Source organism: Ambystoma mexicanum, chromosome 5q (genome assembly GCF_040938575.1).
Source record: "Ambystoma mexicanum isolate Mex_15411 chromosome 5q, UKY_AmexF1_1, whole genome shotgun sequence".
NCBI lineage: Eukaryota > Metazoa > Chordata > Amphibia > Caudata > Ambystomatidae > Ambystoma > Ambystoma mexicanum.
Genome location: NC_090933.1, coordinates 286,769,754 through 286,793,854, shown reverse-complemented (window position 1 = coordinate 286,793,854; position 24,101 = coordinate 286,769,754). Strand labels below are relative to the sequence as shown.

The 24,101-nt window shown below is 48.9% G+C and overlaps 1 protein-coding gene across 1 annotated transcript in view; it reads right to left on the bottom strand.

Moving 5' to 3' along the window:
- Positions 1-3,288: 3,288 nt before the first annotated feature.
- The window catches only part of TMX3 (thioredoxin related transmembrane protein 3), a 495,045-nt gene continuing 474,232 nt past the window's right edge, over positions 3,289-24,101 (bottom strand). Inside the window, exon 16 of the mRNA XM_069620785.1 lies at positions 3,289-7,219. Within this exon, the coding sequence (XP_069476886.1) occupies positions 6,950-7,219 (270 nt within the window). The 3' untranslated portion in view covers positions 3,289-6,949. The remainder of the gene's footprint in view (positions 7,220-24,101) is intronic.

The window sequence follows — 24,101 nt, the reverse complement described above, 5'->3', positions numbered from 1 at the left end:
CTGGCTTGTGGAGGCTGTGCTTTCCTGCCATAGGGCACATAGCGCCTATGGCCTCTGCCTCTAGAGACAAAGCTGAAAGCAGGCTTAGCCGGCTGAGTAGCTGGATACATCGACTTAGCAGCAACTTTAGACTCCTTAAATTTATCCAAAGAGTTATCTGCCTTCTGTCCAAATAGCATCTCCCCCTCAAAAGGCATGTCTAGAAGGTGGTTTTGTACATTGGGGGAGAAGCCGGAAGTTTTCAAATAGGCCTGCCTTCTCATAACTACTGCCGACCCCAAGGGGCGGCCAACACAGTCAGCAAGATCCAGGGCTGTTTGTAAGGACTGCTTGGCTTTTTCCATTCCGTCCGCCACCAGCTGTATAAATCCACCCTGCAAATGACCTTCCAGGACGTATTCTGCTGCATGCTCAAAAGCCTTCCACAACCCGTAGGAGAATTTAGCGAAACCGCAAGCTACATTTTTGGCCTTGCGAGCCATGCTGCCGAAGGTAAAAACCTTTGTGGTCAAAGCATCTATCCTTTCCCCTTCCCTGTCTGTAGGGATATTTGACGTGGATGCCACGGGCCTGGAGGATACAGTGGCAGCCTCAACTACCAGCCCTTCCGGGAAAGGGTGTGTTGAGAGGAGGGAAGGGTCCCCTCTCGCTGGCCTGTACTTCCCCGTGACATTGGTACTTGTGCGGGGTAAATTCGTCAGATGGAAGCCAAGGGGTCAGCTATGGCCTGATTGAAGTGCATGTTGTGCTCAATAGCCGGGCACTCATCCAGGATATCTGTACGGTCAGACCCTTGATGGCAAGTGGCTTGAGGCCGAGTCTGTTGATCACTTTCTCGACTAATGTCCTAAAATTGATATGAGAGCGAGGGTAGGATTGTTTTTGTTGCATCTCAAGGTCTGGGGATGTGTCCAACCTATGTCATCTTGAAGGCTCTGAGCAAGTGCCACCAAACTGTCTCGGTCCTCGAAATAGTCGACCCTGCCTGATCCCACAAAGATGGGGTCGACCGCTTCGCACTCCTCGGTCTGATCCGCACCGAAAATCAACCGCATCGAGTTGAAAAAGCCAGTCTGCGATAGCAGTGAAAAGCGCTCACATCGAAAGCTTTTACTTCAGCTCCGTAGCTCTGGATGCCTAAGTAGACTGCTTAGTCCCTTGTAGCGGAGCCTTAGAGGCCGATGGATTGAGTACCAGCGCTGATGACTGACGGGCACCATGGGAGAGGCTTCTAGATGGCAATTTTCTTGCCTCTTGGGGCACAGATCTTGAAAGCTCAGTCAGCGCTCAAGGCGTCTACTTCCTGGCAAGCGTGATGTTGGGCAAACCAAGCACCGCTTTAGCTGCCGAGGTCTGCTGGTCGCGGGGTCGGAGCTGTGCCGACAGCCATCTGTTGCTAAAACATTTCAAGACTTTTTTCTTAAAAAGAATCCCACTCTTCACGAGGGTTTAACTCACTACATGGAAGAATCCGATTACTGCCGATGGTGGTGTCACTTCTTGCGCAAGGAAGAGGATGAGGAATGGCTTCTGGAGTGGGACCTCTTTCGTGTTTTTGCGGTGCCGACCCTCATTGTGATGTGTGGGCTCCTCAGCCTCGGCCTCAGTTGACGTGATGAGACCACACCAGAGACTTTGGCAACGGTCAGCCCAGGGCCAGATTACCAGCTTTGTCTCACATTGACTTTTGCTGCATCTTGTCACATGACGCGCTGGCCTCTGTTTCGTGAGTGTAGCCCAAACACCATAACCAGACGTTGTGTGGGATGGTCACCAATATTTTGGCCTCACAATCAGAGCGCTGTTTGAAACCCGAGACCGTTGCGAAGACATATCGAGGTGAATCGTAAAAGAACGTACTCTGAAAACATTGAGTAAAACTCAAGTAGGTTCCCAATGAGGAGTGTGACCACGCAGAAAAAAGGAACTGAAGCATGGGGCATAGTGACATGGTATGTATGGCACCTGATGTCACTTCCGGAGCCGACTATCGAGCACCAGGTAAAATGGGTCAACGGCCGAGTCGGGGTCCACTACCCCCTCTGTCGAGAACATTTCCGAGCAGCAGATCTGGAAGATGGATATCTATCAAGAGGAGGAATCTGCAATTCAAAAGCAATACATTGAAAAGTGGTTTCTGGAGGTGCTTTGAGCTAAATAAAGCCACCCAGGAACCCAGAGGTTTCTAGTAATATGATGACTACTCCGGCCTATTGTAGCACTATCTGGTGGCCTTGCAGCAGTGGAGGAAGGGGAAGCAGACTGAGCACAGAGCGGGAAAAGGGATTTTAGAAGGCATTTAGATGCATTCCGAGGCGCTTAGTGTATGGTGGGACATCCTCTGCAGCAGGCCGAATGGAGGTTCCTGGAGGTGCTGTGAGGTAAATAAAGGCACTCCAGGTAAGTAAGTCTTTCTGGTCACATGACGACTACTCTGGCCTATTGGAGCACTGTGAGAGCGGCCTTGGAGCAGGAGAGGGAAGCAGGATCTAAGCACAGAGCTGGAAAAAGGGATTTTTAATGCATTTGGATGCAATGCCAGGTTGAGAGGAAGGGCGTTCACTGTGTGTGTGCGTGTGTGTGTGTGTCTCCTTCTGCGTTTTACATTAGGTAACAGATGGCGTAGTTGCCAACAGCGGATGTTTGGCTACGTTGTGCACCATTGTCATGACAATAAGTGTAGCATATCGGTTGGACATGATGATCTCTTCTTGAGGGTCCTGTGTTATGCTTTACTGCCACCAGGGCATGGATAAGATTATCAGAAGATGGTGGTGGTTTCCGACCTGGTCGGTTCCCATTTCTAAATGTCAGACAATCGAAACTAAGATGGAAAATAAACTGTGATTGATATATGCTCAAAAATACAATAGAGCAAATAACATTCCTGAAAGAACTTCTCCTTTGAGCACCTCAGACAGAGTTTATGCAACTCTTGCAGGGCCAAATGGCTGAGGCCTTCCGGGAGGACATTTCTCTGTTCTAAAATAGCACAAGAAGTGGCACTTTCCAAATGCCACCATCTGAGCACAAAGAAAAAATAGGAACTGCGATCGCGGGGTGTGTCCGGCTCCATATATACCACACATAATCACACCTGGAGTCATCGCAACAATGACAGTGAGGATTGCACCCCCTGGGGTGCAAACAAGTTTCAGTATCACAACTTGCACTCTGAGGACTTTTCTAAAATGAGGACTGCTGGAGGGAGAAATCCATTTGAAAAATTGCATCGAGTTTCCAATCCATGAGGTGCCGGGCTGACAAAAGGAAGACATAATACAAGCAGTCTCTCCGACCTTTCATTTATTATACAAAACAAATTGAAATTGAATGACAAAACACTAGCATTAGTACTCCATCCCCAATTCAAAGAGTTATTACAATAAAATAATCTCCTGCAGCCTACCAACCACATTTAAATAGTGGCTTGCATTTCAACTAAATAGACGTGTCTTTGTTTTAATTTCCATATGTAGAGGCATAGTAAACGCACCTTTTCATGTAAAATTCATACTTGGACCAATCCTGAACACATACTTATCAAAATTACTTTTTATCTGCATAACAATAAAACATGTGCCACTTTTTTTTAAACTCATCTGGGAATGCAATTATGTTTGCAAGTAATCCGACGAGACTCTTCTTTAATCTCAGCTGCATCAGAATGGCTCATATTTCCTAAGAAGGTACGGTGAGACGCATGCTGGTTACAATGATCGATAGCCAGTCATCATTGCTCAGCGATTTGCAAGCGATTCCAACCCAAGGTGCGCGAGCAACATCATGCCCACTTCTCCAATATGCTTGACCTGTCACTCCGCTAATGAAACAACAAATCAAAGGATACAGAAAGAACAATTCCTCAGACAAAAAAAACATGATCTATCCTTGGAGAACTTTGGCCCTCTGATTTTAAATATCACCCCATTGTCTGTGTTAATTTTACTTCTAGGCGACCTGGCGTTCTATGTACATTTAGCACCTTCAGAATAACCACAGTTTTAGAAAAATCCACTTTAGTTCCAGAGGGCGGGCACAATAGACATTCCCCTTTCAGTTTCCAGAACAGTATTATCTAGCGCATTTGAGCAAGCATCTGAAGGCCATCCCACAGAAGACCTCTCTATAGCGAATGGTGTTCTGGTCTAGAACTGTGCAATGTGAACCCTGAAATATTCAGAGAGAAATACCAGGAGACAAATTAGGCCAATGGTCATTTTAAAATGCGGCAACCTCAGGAGCTCAGATTAAAAGGGGGAAATACAAGTACAAAGAGCTAACATCTCAAATCAACTCTAACAGTCTATTGGCTCTTTGTTTCCGGGAAGCAAGTCGACTTCACTCTCCACTTTGCCCGATAAGAAAAAAAAGCACAAATAAAACACTTGCACAAATAAATAATAAAATAATCATGGTGGTGTCAAAGAATCTGTGCTGGAAAAAAAGAGGTGGGGGAAGCCACACAAGGCTTTTGTTTGGGCACCAGCAATAATCGCTTCTTCCATCCACATTGCTTGGCTTCTTCAACAGTGGGGGCTCTATGGGAATGTCCTCCATAGGAAAGCATAAGTTATTTAGCAGCACAGCACGTTGTCGATTATTAGCAGTGGTAAAATGGCCTATCCAGCAATAATTTGCAGAGGCTACAAAACATTCCTCTGTCCTGCAACATGTGACAGGAAAAGAGCGTTTTTTTCAGCTAATGCAACAGCTACTAAAATACACTTCCTTGATGCAGAACCCTCCTCCCATCCAGAAAATACTTTGACTCGTTCTAAAATTTACATCAGAGGGAGGCTCAGAAAGTAAAACATGGAATATGATGTCATTACTGGAGCCATGTTTCCGCACCACTTTCAAAGAACATTGTGACTCGCAGCTTCTCACTCATAGCTAACGGAATTCAGAGCTCAGGTCAGCAACCTACCTATATTAACAATGCATTACATTTTTCTGCTGAAACGATGGTCGATTAGAATAGTCTTAGAGGCAAATTGGGAGATTTGCTTCAGTTGACAAATTACTTTTATGTAGGACTGGTCCGAAGAACTGGTTGCATAATAGTGAAGGAGTAAAACAGAATCAAAGCGATGCAAGGGGAAAATAAACGGCTAACAACCGAATGGGAACGTATCAAAGGGGTGCATTTTTTCAGTTGTTACGGCAAGGGATGAACCTTCTGATTGTGATTGCACTTTTGGTGCTGATCGAAATTGTCACTATTAGACTTGTGAGCAGAATGCAGTACAACGGCCCTCAAAAGGTCACCTTACCCTCTCCGTACTTGCTGCTGGTTTGTGGATCTCACTAAGAAGAAAGTTCTAGTTGACAGACTAACGGCAGACTAGGAGGGAGCAGCTATGATCCGCTTTAGCCTGACCGATGGCGAGCAGACTAGGAGACAAGCAGCTAAGATCTGCTTTAGTCTCACCGACGGCAAGCGGACTAGGAGACAAGCAGCTAAGATCCGCTTTAGTTTGACCGATGGAAAGCGGACTAGGAGGCAAGCAGCTAAGATCCGCTTTAGTTTGACCGATGGCAAGCGGACTAGGAGGCAAGCAGCTAAGATCTGATTTGGTCTGATCGATGGCGAGGGGACTAGCAGGCAAGCAGGATGGTGAGGGGACTAGGAGGCAAGCAGCTAAAATCTGCTTTAGTCTGACCGGCGGACAGGAGGCAAGCAGCTAAAATCCGATTTAGTCTGTCGATATTGTTTTATCTGACAGCCTAGGGTCTTCTCTCATGAACCAAGGGTCCACTTTGGTAGCATTCAGCATGCTCTTTACAGTTCACCATCATAATCACTGTATACTAAATCCTGATGTAGCATGATTTTTTTAATTCGTCAGGGGGGGGGGGAGCACTATAAGATTACATCTCTTTTCCAGCAGGGGTGGGGATTTGGGAGGGGACAGGAGCAGGACGCTTTTTGGGGTTGAGGTAAATATTGACAAAGCGTTCTTAGGACAGTAGAAGAACTCCATCACCCTTTCAGAAATGTCTGTGTTCCATTATACCGACTAGTGTCCTAAGCTTGGCAACATTGGAATGTCAAGGGAACTTCACGCGTCATCTCTTCACTTTAATGAGGGACAATTAGATCTGGCACTTCTCGAGACAGCATATCGTATTAGGGCAACAACTGCCCTTCAAGCTTCCGAAAGAAAACATGGCCTGTATGTAGACACCAGTGAATCGGACAGGGAACACATCTGTGCATGGCTTTTCTTAAAAGTCAGGTTGTGTAGCAAAATGCACCATCCCTATTAGGCTACCTAAAAGTACCCACACGGGTTTCATTTTCTTTTGCGCAAAGCATATAAACAAAACCTGTTAAGAAAGCCCATGACACACATCTTGGTTCGGCTGCTGGAGGCCACGTGCAGCTGCAGCTTTAAAAAAAAAAAAAGTACATGAACACATATTTCGGTGAAGAGGAAGCACAGCTGCATTAGAAGTCGTAAAAAAATTGCCAATTTCATTCGATGTTTCCCTCAACTGTTCCTCGCTTCCTGCATCTCACGCAAAAGACGCTCATAACTGCGCACGTGCTAATCCTATTGTTTCAACATCATGACCTCTTCTAAATTCTGCATGAATACAATTATTCCTAAAATGGCAGTCGTTATTTAAAATAAAACCAGTGTCTTTGAAACTCCTCATTTTGTGAAGAGACATGTTAGAGAGCAACGGGCCTGGTCACTTTTCAGAGACAGACTGGAGACGTCAGACTAGCTCAGGCAACCCCCTCTCATTTTTACCAAACCCCAAGACACAATGAATCGCACAGATAGTTCATTTATCCCAGCACTGGTTAACTGTGAATCCATGCAGGTCAAAACAAACACAATGGATACCTCCTGAGCCCTGTGAAGCTCGCGTCAATGGTTGAATTCAATAAATAGGTTCATTTATCATGAAATCCTAGTGCAGGGGCGAGGTTGCGTTAATCCTTTTTCTTCTCCGGCATGGGCTTTTCCTCCTGCTCTTCGTCCGAGGGTTCCGGCGAGCTTTCTCGGATTTCTTCTTCCGGCTCTTCTTCTTCTTCGTCGCTGCCCTCGTCCGTCAGCTCCTGCTCCGCGAGCTCCTTCTTCGGCGTCTCCTCAGAGCGGTCCTCGGTGTCTGCGGTGCAGATCCCGTAGCACATGATGCTAATGACACCCAGTGGCAGGCCGAAGAGAAAGCAGCCGAGCAGGGGCGAGCTCTTGAACACAGACTGCCGAAAAAGAGAACAGAAAAGACACTTCTTGTTCACCACACTGCATCATTTAAGGTGTCACGCAAAGCCAGGCGACAGTTCCTAGGATTGTATTAGGCAGTGTAAATTCATATTTGCATTTCAGAACAAATGTGCAGAGCTAGATAATTGATGGTACACATTCCATTCCATGTAAAGCTGTGCATGGTGAATTGCATTTAAATAAGTACTCAGTGTAAGGCATGTTAGTCCAGGGAAGTACGACATAAAAGGACCTACTACATAATAGTATGGAATAATGAGACAAGAGACTCATCAATGTAACCCCTGTCACTTGATTAGAAACGGTGAACAGGCCAAAGCTGCTTACGGGTGCTTGAATAGCAGGGGATTTTATAGCAGAATATTACAAAGGCAACTCAACAGGTTCGGTGATTGTAACTGAGATGTTACATGTATATACATTGCTGTAAATTATTTGTTATTTTTTCCTATTCCTGTTGCAAAATGTGGTGTTTCGACCTGGGGATGGGTATGCTTCGTCCTGCACAGCAAAAATGAAAAGCTGGCATCCATAAATATATGCATAGTAAGTGAACATATATTAAAGTGAAATATACTTATTTAGTTCAATGTGCTTTTTCCCTAAAAAAAGTGCACAAGACAAAAAAAATTGGCCTGTCAAATAACCTGATAGAAGAGTTTCCAATAACTATGCAGGAAATGTATAACAGGTGCCCATCTTTTAAACCCAACAATTTATAGTGAAACATTCCCTGGATAACAAAATCACAATACAAGACATGTGCTTTGATGACATTTTTAATGTGGTCTTGTGGGTAAACGACTGAACATGACAACCTTAGTGAAATCCTAGTAGCCAAAAACTGGGGAAAGCGCGCCTGCCTCAAAAACACCCAAGGTGGATAGCGTCCGCCATCTGAAAAAAGTATCCTCTACTTGTGCCCTAAAGAGCAGCACACCTCCACAATCAGGGAAAATAGCCTCTCCAGTCGCCATGATTGCAACCTCTCGACTCATATCCCCTCCTCATCCCCATGTTTGAATTTAAACAATAGTCTGTTTTATAAAGAGGACTTCAAAAGTGCACCAACCATTGAAAGGTACTCGCACAAATATATAAATCCTTCTAGAAATATGTTAGGCAAAAAGTGTACAGTTGTGGCATTATCCCCCCATCTTGAATGGGAGACTGCATATACCAAAATGGAATTCAGTAGAAGGTAAAAAATGGCCCGTGGCTTTTGAAAATGTACTTTTAAGACACCAAGACTCAACAAAAGGCTATGCGTGAACATATTACCTGTTTGTGTTTCAATGTTTGACAAATGCAGGCTTCATATGTGATGTGATGGAAATATTACATTCTTTCAGAAATAAACACATGTTGGTTTGTTAAATATGAACATCTGAAAAGAATGTAGTTATTTTGAAACTGATTTGTGGGATATTTTTTATTGACCTGGAGAAGTGTGTAGATTTAGGCGGCTAACTGGTGCTTTGCGTTTCCTTTCAGAATGAAAATGCACCTTTTCATTTCTTACAAGAGCCATGTCTTATAAATCACTCCTACTTTAAAAGCGCTGTTAGAAGAAAGTGTTAGAAGAAAATAATATTCACTAATTATGGAGCCTGCAGCATCTGATGGGCTGCTGGCAGGAGATGTTTGTCTCTCGAGCTCTCGGGGGTTGGGAGGTGACACTGTTGCTTTTCAGACAAACTGAAAAGTGGGCCTTGTACATGGAAGCAGCACAGTCCCTCTTAAAACAATATTACTTGGTATAGTCGAGGCAGGTACTGGTGCCTGCGCCCCCCCCCCCTCTCCCGCCAACAGTAGGGATCTGGGCAACTGCACAGAGTGCCCATGCCTTCCGCCAGGCCTGCCTGTAGGATAGTCGAGGCCATTATCATAGCTTTGTGGCTTATCGCAACTTCTCCAGATATCTGCGTGCATATAGATGCTTTATCAGTACCAGCCCACAATACCTTCAAGATCTTGCTGAAGCCAAATTTAAAAATAGGCAATGCCGCCAGAAGACAGCCACTGCAAGCATCACCTCAGATGGTTTCAGAGTCACGGAATGGTAGGACAAGGTTGGGATCAGCGGAATCCAGCACCATCCTTCATCCTGGTTACATCTGAACATCGAGGCCTTAAGGGTGTGGTACAGCCCTGTTCAAAAGCATTGCGATAGCTCAGTGGTTTAATGCAACGTTTCACCGTTCCGTGCATATAGGCTATTTTGTTAAGGGGCTATCATACCTTGGGTCTGATGTGCAAAATAAAAATCGCCCTTGGAACTTTCGTGATATCCATTTAGAAGTTGTACAAAACCCTCTCATGGGAGAGACTTGGTCCAGTAGGAACCACTTTGGAATAGTGAACTGAAAAGTATACCAGGGCACTGTGCTTTCAACCTGGTACCGAACGGGCGGATTATAGCAAGGGTGTGCTTTCCCAAAAACGGCTGCATGGCAGCTCCTAGCCAACTACTGTGGAGGTATTTGGATTCTGAGAGACTGGACTACATCTATTTTCAGGGAGGAAAAACCTGTTTGGTTGAAATGTCAGTGCAAAACTAAAGCGAAAAAAACGCCACACATATTAATCTGCTATGTTTTCTTAAGCAACTATAACGGGGCAGTACGTTTTTTGCAGTTGCAGAAAATGCAACCGACTTTTTAAATTTCAAGCAGTAGTTCCAGAGGATCATCTCCTAAGTCCCAATTTAGTTCTTCCATTGCATGAAGATTTCATATGCCTAGTATTGCACTCCTTCCATTGCCATGTATACATGCAGGTTTATTGAAGCATATTGATGAAACCACTTTCCACTCTTATGGAATTGCAACATTAATCAGTCCATAACATTATGGTGACAGCTGGAACATCAACCATATGGGAGGGGTGAAAAGGGAGAGCGTGTAGGGCAACGATAATACACGACTGAAAGTGTACTGGCCTAAAGCGCTCAGTGAGACAGTGTCAGGCAAATTGTGGATCAGGAGGGGATACACCATTTGACCTTCTTGAATGTGCCATGAGAGACAATGAAGATTCGGAGGCTCGATTCTTAAAGGATGTGGCACACTCTTTCTAGCATGCTATGTGGAAACCACCCCACCGCGTGTTACTCTTTCGGATACTCTGAAGAGGACCAGTCTATCTTACTCTCCTTTTGAAACTCTCTGGCACACTTTGCTGCATGCGTGGGGGCTTAGCACGTTGGCTTGTTGAAATTAGCTCTCTTTAATAAACAAACATTTGTTAAAAACAGATAAGCCATCTAATTTTTATTTAATGTTCCTGCTAAATTGATCAACGTCACCTAAAGCTCAAATAGTGGGACTTTAAACTTCATCACAACCAGGCACGGCAGTACATTGACCAGGAGCTCAACTACAGCTCCAAATCCATGTTTTCTTTCTGCATCCCATTTTTCTCTTTTCAGTGTACACGATTTACTTGCCCAGGCTAGATAATGATCCCCACTCCAAGTGTTTACAGTCTGTATTCCTTGTGAGGTACTGGGAAAAAATACCATCTACTGGGTAACCATGCCTTCAATGCCAAAGAGGTTAATGGCATGGGTGACCAGGGTAGTCTTGATAAATCATCTGTACAGAAAAGGTACAGATTACAGATCTGCAGAAATTATACCTTGCTCTACCATGTTATCTGTATGTACTGTAATGGCTGTCAGTACCTGGCGAGGGACAATCAGATTGTTACAAATGATCTAATTGGCCCTTGTTGAGTCGTTACTTGGCCAGCAAAGACTCACCTGCTGCACTCCGTTTGGTGCGCCAAGTTCTGCCGTGTTCCTTACCTTTCTTCCCCAGCTGCCTTGGAAAGGGTGAAGGGGATACATGTAGTCCCTTCACCCCGTTCCATTGTGGCCATTTTATTTGTTTTCTTTTTTTCAATCCTTTCAATGGCTGCTATGGAAAGGAGTTGAAAAACTATTTCCACACCATTTAAAAACTTGAGAAAAATGCTATTCGCTCACTGGTATGACGTGCGGTTACTTATTGCAATAGAAATCTCGGAAGGGGTGTGGGGGGGGATTACCGGTTGGGTGATGCCCCTGGGGATACAATAAAGCCGTAGCTTTGCTTGGGCTTATGACTATTGCCCCAGTGGCATTACCCGACAGGTAATGCTCCCCTCTTCTTGGGTTCTACTGCTTCATTAGGAAAACAGAATGGAGAATAACAAGTTACTTACCCCTGGTAACGTTCTTTCGACTGGATGTTCCTCCAACATGTAACTCATCTTTGATATCTCCAATATCCAGCTTCAGCTGCTTCAGAAAAAGTATATCTTTTTTTTTCGGCAGAGGGTGCTGTGCGTCGATGCAGTCGACTCGAAGTCCCTCAAGGGCCTCCGTCTCGAGAATGTCGTCATCAAAGGCATATATAGCAAGCGCAGCGCCTGTTGGCTTGAGTTATGTTTTTGCTTAGTAATGCTTAAGGAAAGTGTGTATTGTAGACCATGTAGCTGCCTCACAAATGTTTTAATGGGAACACCTCTTTGCAGAGCAGAAGTAGTAGCCATGCCCCTAGTGGAATGGGCCCTCAAGACTTCTGGAGGATCCTTGCCCACCAGCTTATGAATAGTTGGTCATCCAGACAAAGTTTTAACAAGCTTGAAATATAGAAGCGGAGAGCCCTACACGGATCGAGCCTGTGCAACCTCTCCTCCTCCTTGCCAGGATGAGGTGTAGGATAGAAAGTGGGTAACAATCTTTTGTCCTAAATGAAAGCCTGAAATGACCTTAGGTAGAAATGAAGGCTTCACCCTCAGGATGACCTTGTCCTTGTGAAATACTGTAAAGGGTGGTTTAGATGATAGTGCCTGCAACTCACTCACTCACTCTACGGGCTGAGTGGTTGAAATGGTACTAACATAAGAGATTTTAACAACAGATTAAGGTCCCAAATGGGAACCTGAAAGGGAGATGGAGGGAACACATTAGTGAGTCCCTTCAGAAATTGTTTCACCAAAAGGTATCTTAAAATATGATGTTTCCTCAGACGAGCGCTTGAAGATGGATATCGCCACCAAATAACCTTTAATGGTCCCAACCTGGAGCCCCAGATCGGCCAAGTACAGCAGAAAGGATAATACCTCTGATGTTTTGCAAAGCAAAGGGTCCACATTTTTGTCCCTGCTCCAGCTGCAGAACTTGTTCCAATGACAGCAGTACAAAGACTTTGTTGCTGGCCCTCTGGCCGAAAGCAAAATCTCCATTACGTCATCCGGGAGGTCCCAATCCTTGTACCTCAGTCTCTCAGAAACCATGCGTGAAGGCTGAGTGTCTTGACCTCTGGATGGAGAACCCCACCCTCCTCTCACAAGAGAAGGTCCTCTCTTTGTGGAAGACGTATTGTAGGGCAAATTGACATGTCCAGAAGGTCAGGGTACCACGTCCTCCTGGCCCAATCTGGGGCAATTAGGATCATGTGTTTCCCAAACTTTCTCAACCTCCTGATCATGTGCGGAATGACGGGGACTGAAGGAAACGTGCATAGGACTGGAAACTCCCAGTCCACCACAAACACGTCTCGTAGAGCTCCTCTCGGAGTAAATTCCCTTATTCGCACCTGTTGTTGACACTGGTCGCAAACGGATACACTTGAGGTGTTACCCAAAGGGTGAAGATGTTTTGAAGGACTTCCTGAGCTAGTTCCCACTAGTGGGAGAGTTTGCCGCTGTGTTCTCCTCTCTGGCTAGGTGAACTGCCTATAGAGAGATTACTACTTGTATTGCCCAGGACCAGAGCTGCTTTGCCTCTCTGCACAGTGGTAGTGACCCTACATCTCCTCTCTTGTTGAGGTAGTACATGGCCACTGTGTTGTCTGTCACTCCTTCCCTGTACAGAGGGCAGAATAGCCTTCAGCACAAGTCTGATTGCTCTCAACTCCAAAAGATTGATGTGCAGTTTGGACTCCGATGAAGACCAATGACTGCTGATTGCCAGATCGTTGGATGGTGCTCCCCACCTGTGAGTGAGGCGTCCAGCACTACTGTTATCTCCAACCATGGTTGCCAAAAAGGTTCTCCCTTCAGAATGTTGTCCTCGCAGGCCCACCACAGGAGATCCTGTGCAACCCTGCTTGGAACCTGAAGTAGGTCTGACATGCTGCCCGATAATTCAGACCATTGTGTCCTGAGAGCCCGTTGAAGGGATATCATTCTCAGACGAGCCTTTGGCACCAGAAAAATGCAGGATGACATGAGGCCAAGCAACCTAAAAAAAAAGAAAAATCAAAGGCCGGGAGATGCAAAGCACTGTGAAACTTGGAGACCATTTGCAGAATGTATTGAGCGCTCACCTTGGGTGGCAAGTTCTTTCACAAGGATGCATCCAGTACAGCCCCGATGAACTGGAGATTTTGAGATGGTGTCATATGGGACTTCTTGTAATTGAGGCAGAAGTCCGGTTTGTCAAGAGAGTGGCAGGTGATCTAGGACTTGTTCGGGAGAACGCGCCCTGATCAACCAATCATCCAGGTAGGGGTAGACGTGAATTCCTACCCCCCTCTCCTGAAACTTTCTGCCACCACTTCTGTGAAAACCCTTGGGGCAGAGGTCAGCCCGAATGGCCGAACTGGAAACTGATAATGAGAAACACCATGGTGAACCGCAGGTACTTTCTGTGGTTGAGATGGATTGGCACACGCAAATAAGCATCCTGAAGGTCCAATGACACCATTTAATCCTGGGGTTGGAGGGCCTGAAGGATCTGAGAAAGTGTGACCATCTTCAACTTGTTCTTCCTAAGGAACTTTTTCAATTATCAATCCAAGATGGGTCTCAGTTACCTGTCCTTCTTTGGGATTAGGACATATGGAGAATACCATCCTTTGTTCCTCTGCGCTACAGGTACCGTCTCTATTGCACCTTTCTCTAGCAGGGTCAAAATTTCCTGCAGAAGGAATGGATCTGGAACCTTCAAAGAATGGCTCCCTGGTGGATGGTTCTGAGGCCTCTGAATGAAGGGGAGGCAGTAACCTTGGGCTATGGTTTCTAATGCCCAAGCATTCAAAGTAATGTCTTGCCATTCTTTCAAATGCTGAGACAGTCTGATTCCCACAGAGGTGTCGTGACTCAATACCTCAAGAGAGGTTTTGAGGCGGCTGAAGCAGTGGCTCTTTGTAAAGATGCTGCTGCTTGAGCGGACTTTGCAACTCTCCCTCGTCCAACATGAGGGAATTGTCTTTGGCCTCTTTGATCAGCCATTACTCTCGCTGTTCCAACTGAGGAGTAGTAGCAAAAGGATCTACCCCTCCAAAGAAGGTCCACTGGGGTGAAAAGCCTGAGGCTGCCAAATAGCGGCACCCAAAGATTTGGCTGCTGCCTACGAGGTTTGCAGCTTCAAGGCTTTCGACAGCCTTGCTGCCAAAAAGATAAGATCCGTCAAAAGGCATGTTAGCAAGTCTAGAATGCACCTCAGGTGCAAATCCAGATTGCCTTAACCACACAAACCGGCGAATTAAGGTGCTTGCCGCCATGGCTCTGCTGATGCTGTCAGCAGAATCCAGACCCGACTGCAGAGACACACACATGGCTTCCTTGCGATCCTTTACAATGGTCAATAAACCGCCTCTTTCCTTCCCTTCTGGAATATGCTCGGCCACTATAGAAATACAGTTCCATAGAGTGTATGAAAACTTTGCCAAGGGACTTGTGGAGTTGGCTGATTTAAGAGCCATGCTCCCAGCAGAAATTACCTCTCTTGATCAGGCATCTACCCTTTCATCATCCATATCCCATAGGATGGTCAGATAATAGGCCTGTTTTGAGGTAGTGGTTGCTGCCTGCACCACCAGGCATCCTGGGGTAGGGTGGTTCGATAAGTAGCTGAGGTGTGAGAAACCTCGGGTTATTCTCACAGACAGACCTCGAGAATCCCTTAATCAGGTAGACGGGGATGGGCTGGTGCTCTCAGATCCCAACCCTGGGGGTGGACAAGCGAGGGAGGATCACCTGGGTACGGAAACCCAGGGTTATGTTTGGGGAATATCCCAGGTGAGATGCAGCATTTCCCCAGGGACAAAAGTGCAGAGGACAAAGTCCCTCAGACCTTTATAGGTTGTTCCACGTCTACCTATCTTCCACTCACAGAATGTTCCTTACCCAAATCCCATAACCTCTCCATATTTCGCAAATCCCCTTAGAGCCCAAACCCTGCAACACTTAAAAACCACAACTCTCAGAGAATCCCTGGTTTTCTATTTCCTATCCGAACACTGCCAGTCATTCTTCTCCATGTCTCTCTAATTATGGTTTTTCACACTCCCAGTCTACGTGGTCCAAACACTACCATTCCCACAATGCCTCCTGTTTATTTTCCAACAATAATCCTGGTAATTCCCATTTGTTCCCCACCCCTTACAAATATTGCCCTTCTGAAGTTACCAAACCCCCTCATTTGAATGTTATAATTTCATACAACACAGTTTCCGCCTCCTATCCCGTGGGATATCTGGAAACTCTCGCAACCCCCTTCTTCACTTTCTCCCGTGATGACAACAGACTGACAATAAAACCATTTACCGGACATGTCCCAACCAAAGGGTCAGGCAAAGTCAGTCAATTGACCAGAACCACACACCCCAAACTACCCTTTCCTTTCCCCACCGGGATATAAGATGGAACACAAGAGCACATGATGAGCAAGGCAGACCACACAACAGAGCTAACTTAGCATGGCAGTTCAAGAAGAGGCGAAAGACAGCGAATACCGAGAGGGTGACAAGGAGAGAAGGAACAAGTTACTTACCTGTAACTGTTGTTCTCCAGCATGGGTCTGGCATGGATTCACAAATGCGAACCCTCCCGCCTACCCCTCTGCGGCTCTTCACTTGGTCATACTGCCACTTCACGTGCTACCAAATCTGAAGATGGCTGCCAGAGGCGGGGCTTAGGTAGAGGGCAGTCATTGGCTGTGGTCAGTATGACGCAGAGATCAGTGATTGGTTACTACTACGAAAGACAGATCAGAAACGAAACTGATACTGATTTTTCTTTACCGAGGATTCCCAGCCTGACGACGGGGAATATTCATGGGGTCTGGCATGGATTCACATGCTCATGAATATAAGAATAAATAGCAGTACACACATGCACAACCACGGGGGGTGGCAAAAGGCTCAACATTAAGCAATACAAAAAACTTAACATTAAGCATCTCTTACCTCCTCACCAGGCTCACCTTAAGCGAACAGGTTGCGCAGCACTGCTTGGCCGACCCTGGACTCCTCCCTGGAATCCCGATCGACGCAGTAGAATCTCGTGAAGGTGTGCGTCGACCTCCACGTAGCAGCCCTGCAGATGTCCAGCAGGGGCACACCAGATAAGAACGCCGTAGTAGCAGCGATCGCTCTGGTCGAATGGGCTCTCGGACTGCCTGGCAGCGGTCGGTTAGCCAACCGGTGGCAGTGCATGATGCAGCCGGAGAGCCATCTGGAAATAGAAGACTTTGAGAGAGCCTTCCCTTGATTCAAAGGTCCAAAGTTCACGAACAGCTGTGATGTCCTCCAGAAACTCTTTGTGCGGTCCACGTAGAACTTCAGCGCTCTAGCCACATCCAGCGAGTGCAAAGTCCTCTCGGCCGGCGACGAAGGAGACGGGAAGAAAACAGGTAACACCAAGGGCTCGTTAAGATGGAAGTCCGACGGCACCTTGGGCATAAAGGAGGGGTGCGTCCTAAGCACCACTCTCGATGCATGGAAAGTCAAGTACGGTGCTTTGCAGGATACGGCCTGGATCTCTCCCACTCGACGTGCGGAGGTAATGGTCACCAGGAATGCAGTCTTCCACGACACAAACTTCATCGGTGCGGAGTGCATCGGCTCAAATGGGGGCCCCGTGAGCCTGGTCAGCACCAGGTTAAGTTCCCACGCCAGGGCCGGGGCCTTCACCGGCGGGAACGACCAGAACAGTCCTTTCATAAACTCTTTTACCAGTTGATGGGACCACAGGGACGTCCGTCCTGTGGTTCTGGTATATCTGGAGATCGCCGCCAGATGAATCTTAATGGAGGCATGGGCTAGCCCAGCCTTTGCCAGCGATAGCAGGTACGGCAGCACTTGAGGGGCCGTAATCCGTAGGGGGTTGATCTTCTGTGCTCGGCACCAGATAGAGAGCCTCTTCCACTTATGACCGTAGCATTTGAGAGTCGAGGACGCCCTGGCCTTTGCAAGAACCTCTCTGCAATCGGCCGGTATATCGTAGCCTCCAAACTCTAGCGCTGCAGGAGCCAAGCCTGCAGGTTCAGCGACGCCGGGTCGTGGTGGAAGATGGCGCCTCCTTCTCTGGAGAGAAGGTCCGCGTTCGCCGACAGCCTGATGGGAGGGGACGCTGACAAGTCCAGAAGGTCCGGGAACCAGATCTGCCTTGGCCACGCCGGTGCAACGAGGATCATCCTGCACAGGGACCTCTTGAGCTGGTTGATGAGTCGAAGCAGCAACGGCAACAGAGGGAACGCATACAGGTATAGGCCGTCCCTGGGGAACGAGAACGCATCGCCCATGCTTCTCAGCTGGGGAAACCTGCTGGCGAACCTCTTGCACTTTAAGTTCTTCGCTGTTGCGAACAGGCCGATTTGGGGTTTGCCCCATCGTCGGAAGAGTTGATCCACCTGATCCTGGCGCAGTTCCCACTCGTGACACGCGTGCAGCTCCCTGCTGAGCGAGTCGGCGATGGTGTTTCTTTCTCCTGCCAGGTGGAAGGGAACCAGGAACATCCGCTGTGCGACCGCCCAGTGCCACAGATCCTGTGCCTCCTAGGATAGGGCTGGGGATCTGGTGCCTCCCTGCTTCCGTATGTAAAACATTGTCGTGGTGTTGTCCGTGAAGATCCGCACCACCTTGCCCTTGAGCGACGGGAGGAACGATTTGAGAGCCCAGAACACGGCTCGGAGTTCCAGGACGTTGATGTGCAGGGGCCTCTCCTCCGGGAGCCAGAGGCCTCTTGCGTGGAGATCTCCGGTGTGGGCGCCCCAACCTTCCAGGGAGGCGTCTGTCGTCACCGTCTCCTGGTACGCCGGCGTCTGAAAGTCCTTGCCCGCCGTGAGGTGCGCTCGAACGCCCCACCACTGAATCGCCCGCCGGAACACCTCGTTGAGGGGGACCCTGTCCTCGAAGGTGCCCGTCGCCTGCATCCAACGGGCGTCGAGAAATTCTTGAAGAGGGTGCATCCGTAGTCTGCAGAGGCGCACCAGGTAGATGCAAGAGGACATCATCCCCAGGAGGGACTTGATGGACCTCACCCTGGCCACGTCCGTGGCTAGCAGGCGCTGCACTTTGCCTAGAATGGTCTTCGTCCGTTCTTCCGACGGGGCTGCCAGGCGCCTCACTGTATCGAGCTTCGCTCCCAGAAACAGGGCCACCTGCGACGGCACCAGGTGGGACTTTGGTTAGTTTATGGCGAATCCCAGGTCTGAGAGTAGCTGGACGGTCCTCTCAGTGTTCGACGGCGAGTTCTCTCGTCCTTGAGCGGATGAGCCAGTCGTCCAGGTAGGGGTAGATGTGAATCCCCTGCAGGCGCAGCCGCGCCGCCACAGGTGCTAGGCACTTGGTAAAGACCCTGGGGGCCGACTTCAATCCGAACGGCAGTGCTCTGAATTGGTAGTGGCGTCCCTGGACGACGAACCTGAGGAACTTTCGGTGACTTTTGAGGATGGGAACGTGGAAGTATGCATCCTCCAGGTCCAACGACGATAGAAAGTCGCCTTCCTCCAGCTGTCCCAGTACGTGCTGGAGGGTGACCATCCTGAACTTTTGTGACCTGATGTATTTGTTCAAACGACGAAGGTCCAGGATGGGGCGCCAGCCACCCGTCTTCTTCCTGACGAGGAAGTACCTTGAGTACACCCCGGAGCCTCTTCGGGACAAGCTCGATGGCGCCTTTCCTGAGCATCGCCCGTACTTCCAACAGCAGTTGCGGGACATGATTTTCCTTCCTGGCCACAGGTGGAACGTGAGGACACTTCTTCAGGAATTCGATAGAGTGTCCTCTTGCCAGGGTATCCAGCACCCAACGGTCGGTGGAGATGGACTTCCACATGCCGACGAAATTCGTCAGCCGGCCTCCCACTGGGGTGCTTCGGTGGGGGCCCGAGACCACGGCCGGTTCAGTCGTGCTTGGAGGTGGTGGCCTTGCCACCCTGGCCACCTTGCCGACGGCAGCGAGGCGCTCCCTGCTTGCCGCGACCCCTGTAGGCCTCCTGAGACGAGGAGCGTGCCGCCTGGCGGTAGGATGACGAGCCACCGCTGGATCCCTTGGAGGCACCCTGTCTGCCTCCGGAGCTCCGAAAGGGCCGTCGTTGCTGAAGGGCTCCTAGGTCGCGGGCCGTCTCTGTTTTTATGGCTTGGAGGGATTCGTCCACCGCCTTCCCGAACAAGTTACTGCCGTCGAACGGCATGTCCAACACCCTGGTCTGGAGGTCCTGACGGAAGTCGGTCACCCGGAGCCAACCCCGTCGTCGTAGGCAAACACTGTTGCCCAGCTGGCGGAACCCGGTATCGGCAATATCGGTTGCCACCGTTATGGCGTGGTCTGACGCCACCTCGCCTTCTTGAAGTATTTCCAGGGCCTCGGACCTCTTGTCGTCCGGTAGGAAGTTCAATATGGGGGCCAGCTTAAACCAGAACTCCCTGTCGTAACGGGCCACGATCGCCAGGGCGTTGGCCGCTTTGATCGTCGTCGCCGCTGATGAAATGACCAGCCGCCCCATGGCATCCAACTTCTTTCCCTCGCCGTCCGGCGGGGAATTCGACGTCGAGGCCCCTGACCCTGCCGCTTTCTTCTTCGCCGCCGCCGAGACGACCGAGTCTGGCGTTGGCTGGGCCCTGAGGCACAGGGGAGCGGTTTCAGGGACCCGGTACTTCTTCTCGTACCGGTCCCGTTTGGCTGGTGCCGTGGAGGGGTTCTTGAGAACCGACAGGCCCTCCTCCCAGATGTCATCGATTAGAGGCACCGCAATGACAGTCTTCCTCTTGGCCTCCCGGCGCCGATAGAGGAAACCTTCCTTTTTCTGCTCCTCCGGGCAGAGCTGGAACAATTCGGGCGCCCTGGCGATCATGGCGTGGAATGAGCCAATCTCATCGGGCGGCGAGGACATGGCGACGGGAGATGGGAGACCCGTTCCGTCGTCGTCGCCCTCAGAACCTGTCGTCGAGCCCATCGCACCGTCTGGAGGGAACTGTAGGCCTTACGGGGGCGAGTGGAGGAGAGGGTTGGTCGTTTGTTCTGAGGACTTCCCGACGGGCCAGGTTGCGGGTCCTCCGGCCTGGGCCGTGGGAATCTCGTCCTTATCTCAGAGCATAAGGACTGGATTGCAGACAAAATGGCCGCCGAGCCACCCTGAGGGCTAGGTTCCCGCTGCGCCGGAAGGGAAGGCTGCTCTTCCTCGCCATCGTCGTCTTCCTCGGTTATCTCCCGAGGATCTTCCTTACGGGATCGAACCTTCTCGAATTGGACTTCGAGGTTCCTCATGGCCTCGGTCAGTTCCTCCTCCGAGGCTGACTCCGAGCTCGAGGAGGATACCGTGCCCCCCCTCGCTTCTTCCATCATGGTGGCCATGACGATGGGCTGAAAAGAGGATTCCCTCCTTGGCGGCAGGGAAACTCTAGTCCTGGAGGCAGTCTCCGCTGGCGGGGTCTCTGCCGGCTTGGCCAGAGTCGCCGCGATCGCCTCGATAGAGGCCTTTGCCTGCTGGGTAGGGGCCTTCACCACCTTAGGTGCGTCCCGGGCCTTCTCCTTAGGGGAAGGGGTGACGCCTCGCTCCCCCTCTTCCGAGATCGGACGGGGCTTCTCCCGAAGCTTACCCGGGGTCTTCCTCTTCCCCGAACCGGAGCGCTGGCCCGTGGTTGACTGTGCCGGGGAAAGCGCGCCCTGCCTGGCGACCGAAGAGCCCGACCTTTCGGCGCTCCCGGAGCCAGCAGACTTGCGGCGCTTGGCCTGGTGTTGGGCCCCCGTCGCCGGGGAGCCCGCACAGGACTTAGAAGCCCGCTTGGACCCTTTCTTCTTCTTCTCACCCGCTGAGCCCTTCTCCAACCAGCTAGCGAGACGGGATCGACGGTCCCTCATGGTCCGCTCCGACAAGTTCTTGCAGAACTGGCAGTCCTTCTCTACATGAGTCTTGTCCCCATGAAGACAGTAGAGGCATCGCGAATGTTCGTCTTCCTTAAACACATTCTGCAGCCCGCATCCAGGGCAGCTGCGAAACAGCTTGGGTCCGGGTGACAAACTCGCGTCCTGGGCCATCTCGAAGTAGGCCGCAAATCTTCTGGAACCCTCCAAGAAGTTGATTTGACGAAATCTTCACCCTTGAGGGGCGTAGGAAAATCCCGTAACGGGTAGCCGTTAACGGGAGTAGAAACGGTGGAGCTTGAGGCTCGATTAACCGAAAAAATGTGAAAATTCACCCGAAAAAGCGCGAAACACGCAGTAAAAGCTCGAGAGCTAAGTACGAGGACTCCCAACACTTGAACGTGCGGTAAAAATCTGAAGATGGCTGCCAGAGGCGGGGCTTAGGTGGAGGGCAGTCATTGGCTGTGGTCAGTATGACGCAGAGATCAGTGATTGGTTACTACTACGAAAGACAGATCAGAAACAAAACTGATACTGATTTTTCTTTACCGATTATTCCCAGCCTGACGACGGGGAATATTCATGAGCATGTGAATCCATGCCAGACCCCATGCTGGAGAAGTAACCTTTCCCTTGCCGGTCAAGGCCGGTGAAACCGCAGCAGATGGAAACATAAGACCGTGAACAATAGCGGTACGCAAGACCCTCCTCTACTGATACCCAAGCCGGGGAAGGACACTGGTCTCGGAGGTACCGACCTTGACTCCAAGGATAAAGAAAGGCGTTCATCATAGCCGGTGAGTCGAGGGCAGAATCAATAAGAAACTGAACTGTCTTGAACGAAAAGTAGCCAATTTGAACTTTGAAACTGTAAAGATACAATTGAGGAACGAGGGGAAAAACCAGTGACAGAGGTGTACGGCACCACGTGGGTGCTCAAGTAGGAAACTCTGGGCGATTACCCCAAAATTGAAACTTCTGTAAACAGAAGCCTTTGGGAATAGGCGAAAAGAGGTCAAAGTGGTCATACAGCGGTCTTGTAAAATCATCTGTACCGTCGAAAGTCTTTGACCTATAGATGATTGTGAACCAAAGGGAAATGAATCCCGCTTGATGAAATGAGCATATGAACAGTGTGTTAAAGAGCGCAAGACGTGAACCTGGCAGTGGGATGCTAGTGAGACAGGACAAAGTCTAATGTCCCATAGTGAACTGTATGGTAAAAGGTTGGCAAGAGTAAACCCTGAGGAAGGATGCTAACAGTGAATGGTTTGTAGAAGTTTGCGAAAGTGAACCTGGAAGAGGGAAGGCGACAATCAGAGACGAATCCTGAAGTACTGTTTGAAAAGACATTAAAACTCGTGAAAGTAAGCGGTATTGGAAGACGAGGGGAAGTGAATTGTCCCCCTTGTCAAGCGAGTCCGAGGGAGGTTGAGGGAGATCCAGGGGTGAAAAGTCATCACCCAAAGTTCATTGAGAAAGGAACTGTTCAATTGATTGGTTGAATACGATAAATGGGGAGGGGGGGTTGGCGTCCAGAAGAGGGGGACCCAAAGGTGAGGCCATCACCCAACAAGAACTATGGAAAATAACTTTTTGTTTGTTTGTTTGTTGTATACATCCGGCCGCGAAGGCAAGAGACATTTTAATGAAAAGAAACTTTACCATTGAAGAACTGTCGGCTCACGTTGGGAAAGCTCGAGTGTGTACTGTGCTAGCTGGAACGGAACTGTGGGTTCAGAGGGAGAAAGCTCAAGTGTGTGCTGTGCTCCAAGGTCCCACCTTGTCCCGTGCTGAAAACGTGAGAAAAGGGAGACCCCTAGCAATCACATCCTGACTTATTATTTGGAACACTTCTTTTCTTTATTGAAAACCAATCCCACACTCCATCTGTAGTTCGTCGCAAGGAATTGGCAATAGGTTTTTATTTGGTATAGGCCATTTTATTTTGACAATGCCACTACGACGACCTTATTTTTAATTTGATGGTCGATGCTTGCTCCCATCTTATAGTTAGGTTTAGTTTAGTTGTTTTTCCACCCTGAATTAATTGTTCAATAAACACATTTGAACTGTGATCACTTGCATCTGTCTTTACTGTTGCCATCAAGAGTTCCTTACATGGGGTCTGTACTTGATGGGAGGTATTTCCCTGTCAGGTTCTTATTTACCGCCAAACTTGACTCCGGTGCTTCCCAATTGGCACTTACTCTCTTCTGAAGAGCAATGTGAAAAGATAGATGGGATCCTTTTGAGGACCTTTATCTACGATATCTGTAAGGTCATCCTGTTCAACAGGGAGGACAGGTCTGTTCCATCCCAGGTAATCCACTACCCTGGTCATCAACTGCCTGTAAGAGGCATCTGCAAGCTCATCTGTCTCAGGCTTTCCAAATTCCAATTCCGGTGAAGTGTCTACTCCACTGGCTATCTGCCATGTTTCATATAGGTCTTTAAGTCTGGATTCCTCTGATATTCCTTCCGACCCATGAAGCGCGTGTCAGTTGAGGCTTTCGCCGCCACCTTCTCACCCCCTCCTCCCCCCCTGGCTGACTCTCACCCTGACACAGCCCTCTCCACGCTCCACTCTTCAACCTCTGATACTCTTGATATCCTTGTCCCTGTCATGAGGATCCGCCTGAAGCCCAAAGTCAAGTGTAACTCCTGGTATGACTCTGACCTCATCACCCTTAAACGCCAGTGTAGGGTGGCCGAGCGGAAATGGCAATACCGGCTTTCCGTCCTCACCAAGAAGAGAGCTCATATCCAAGCCTG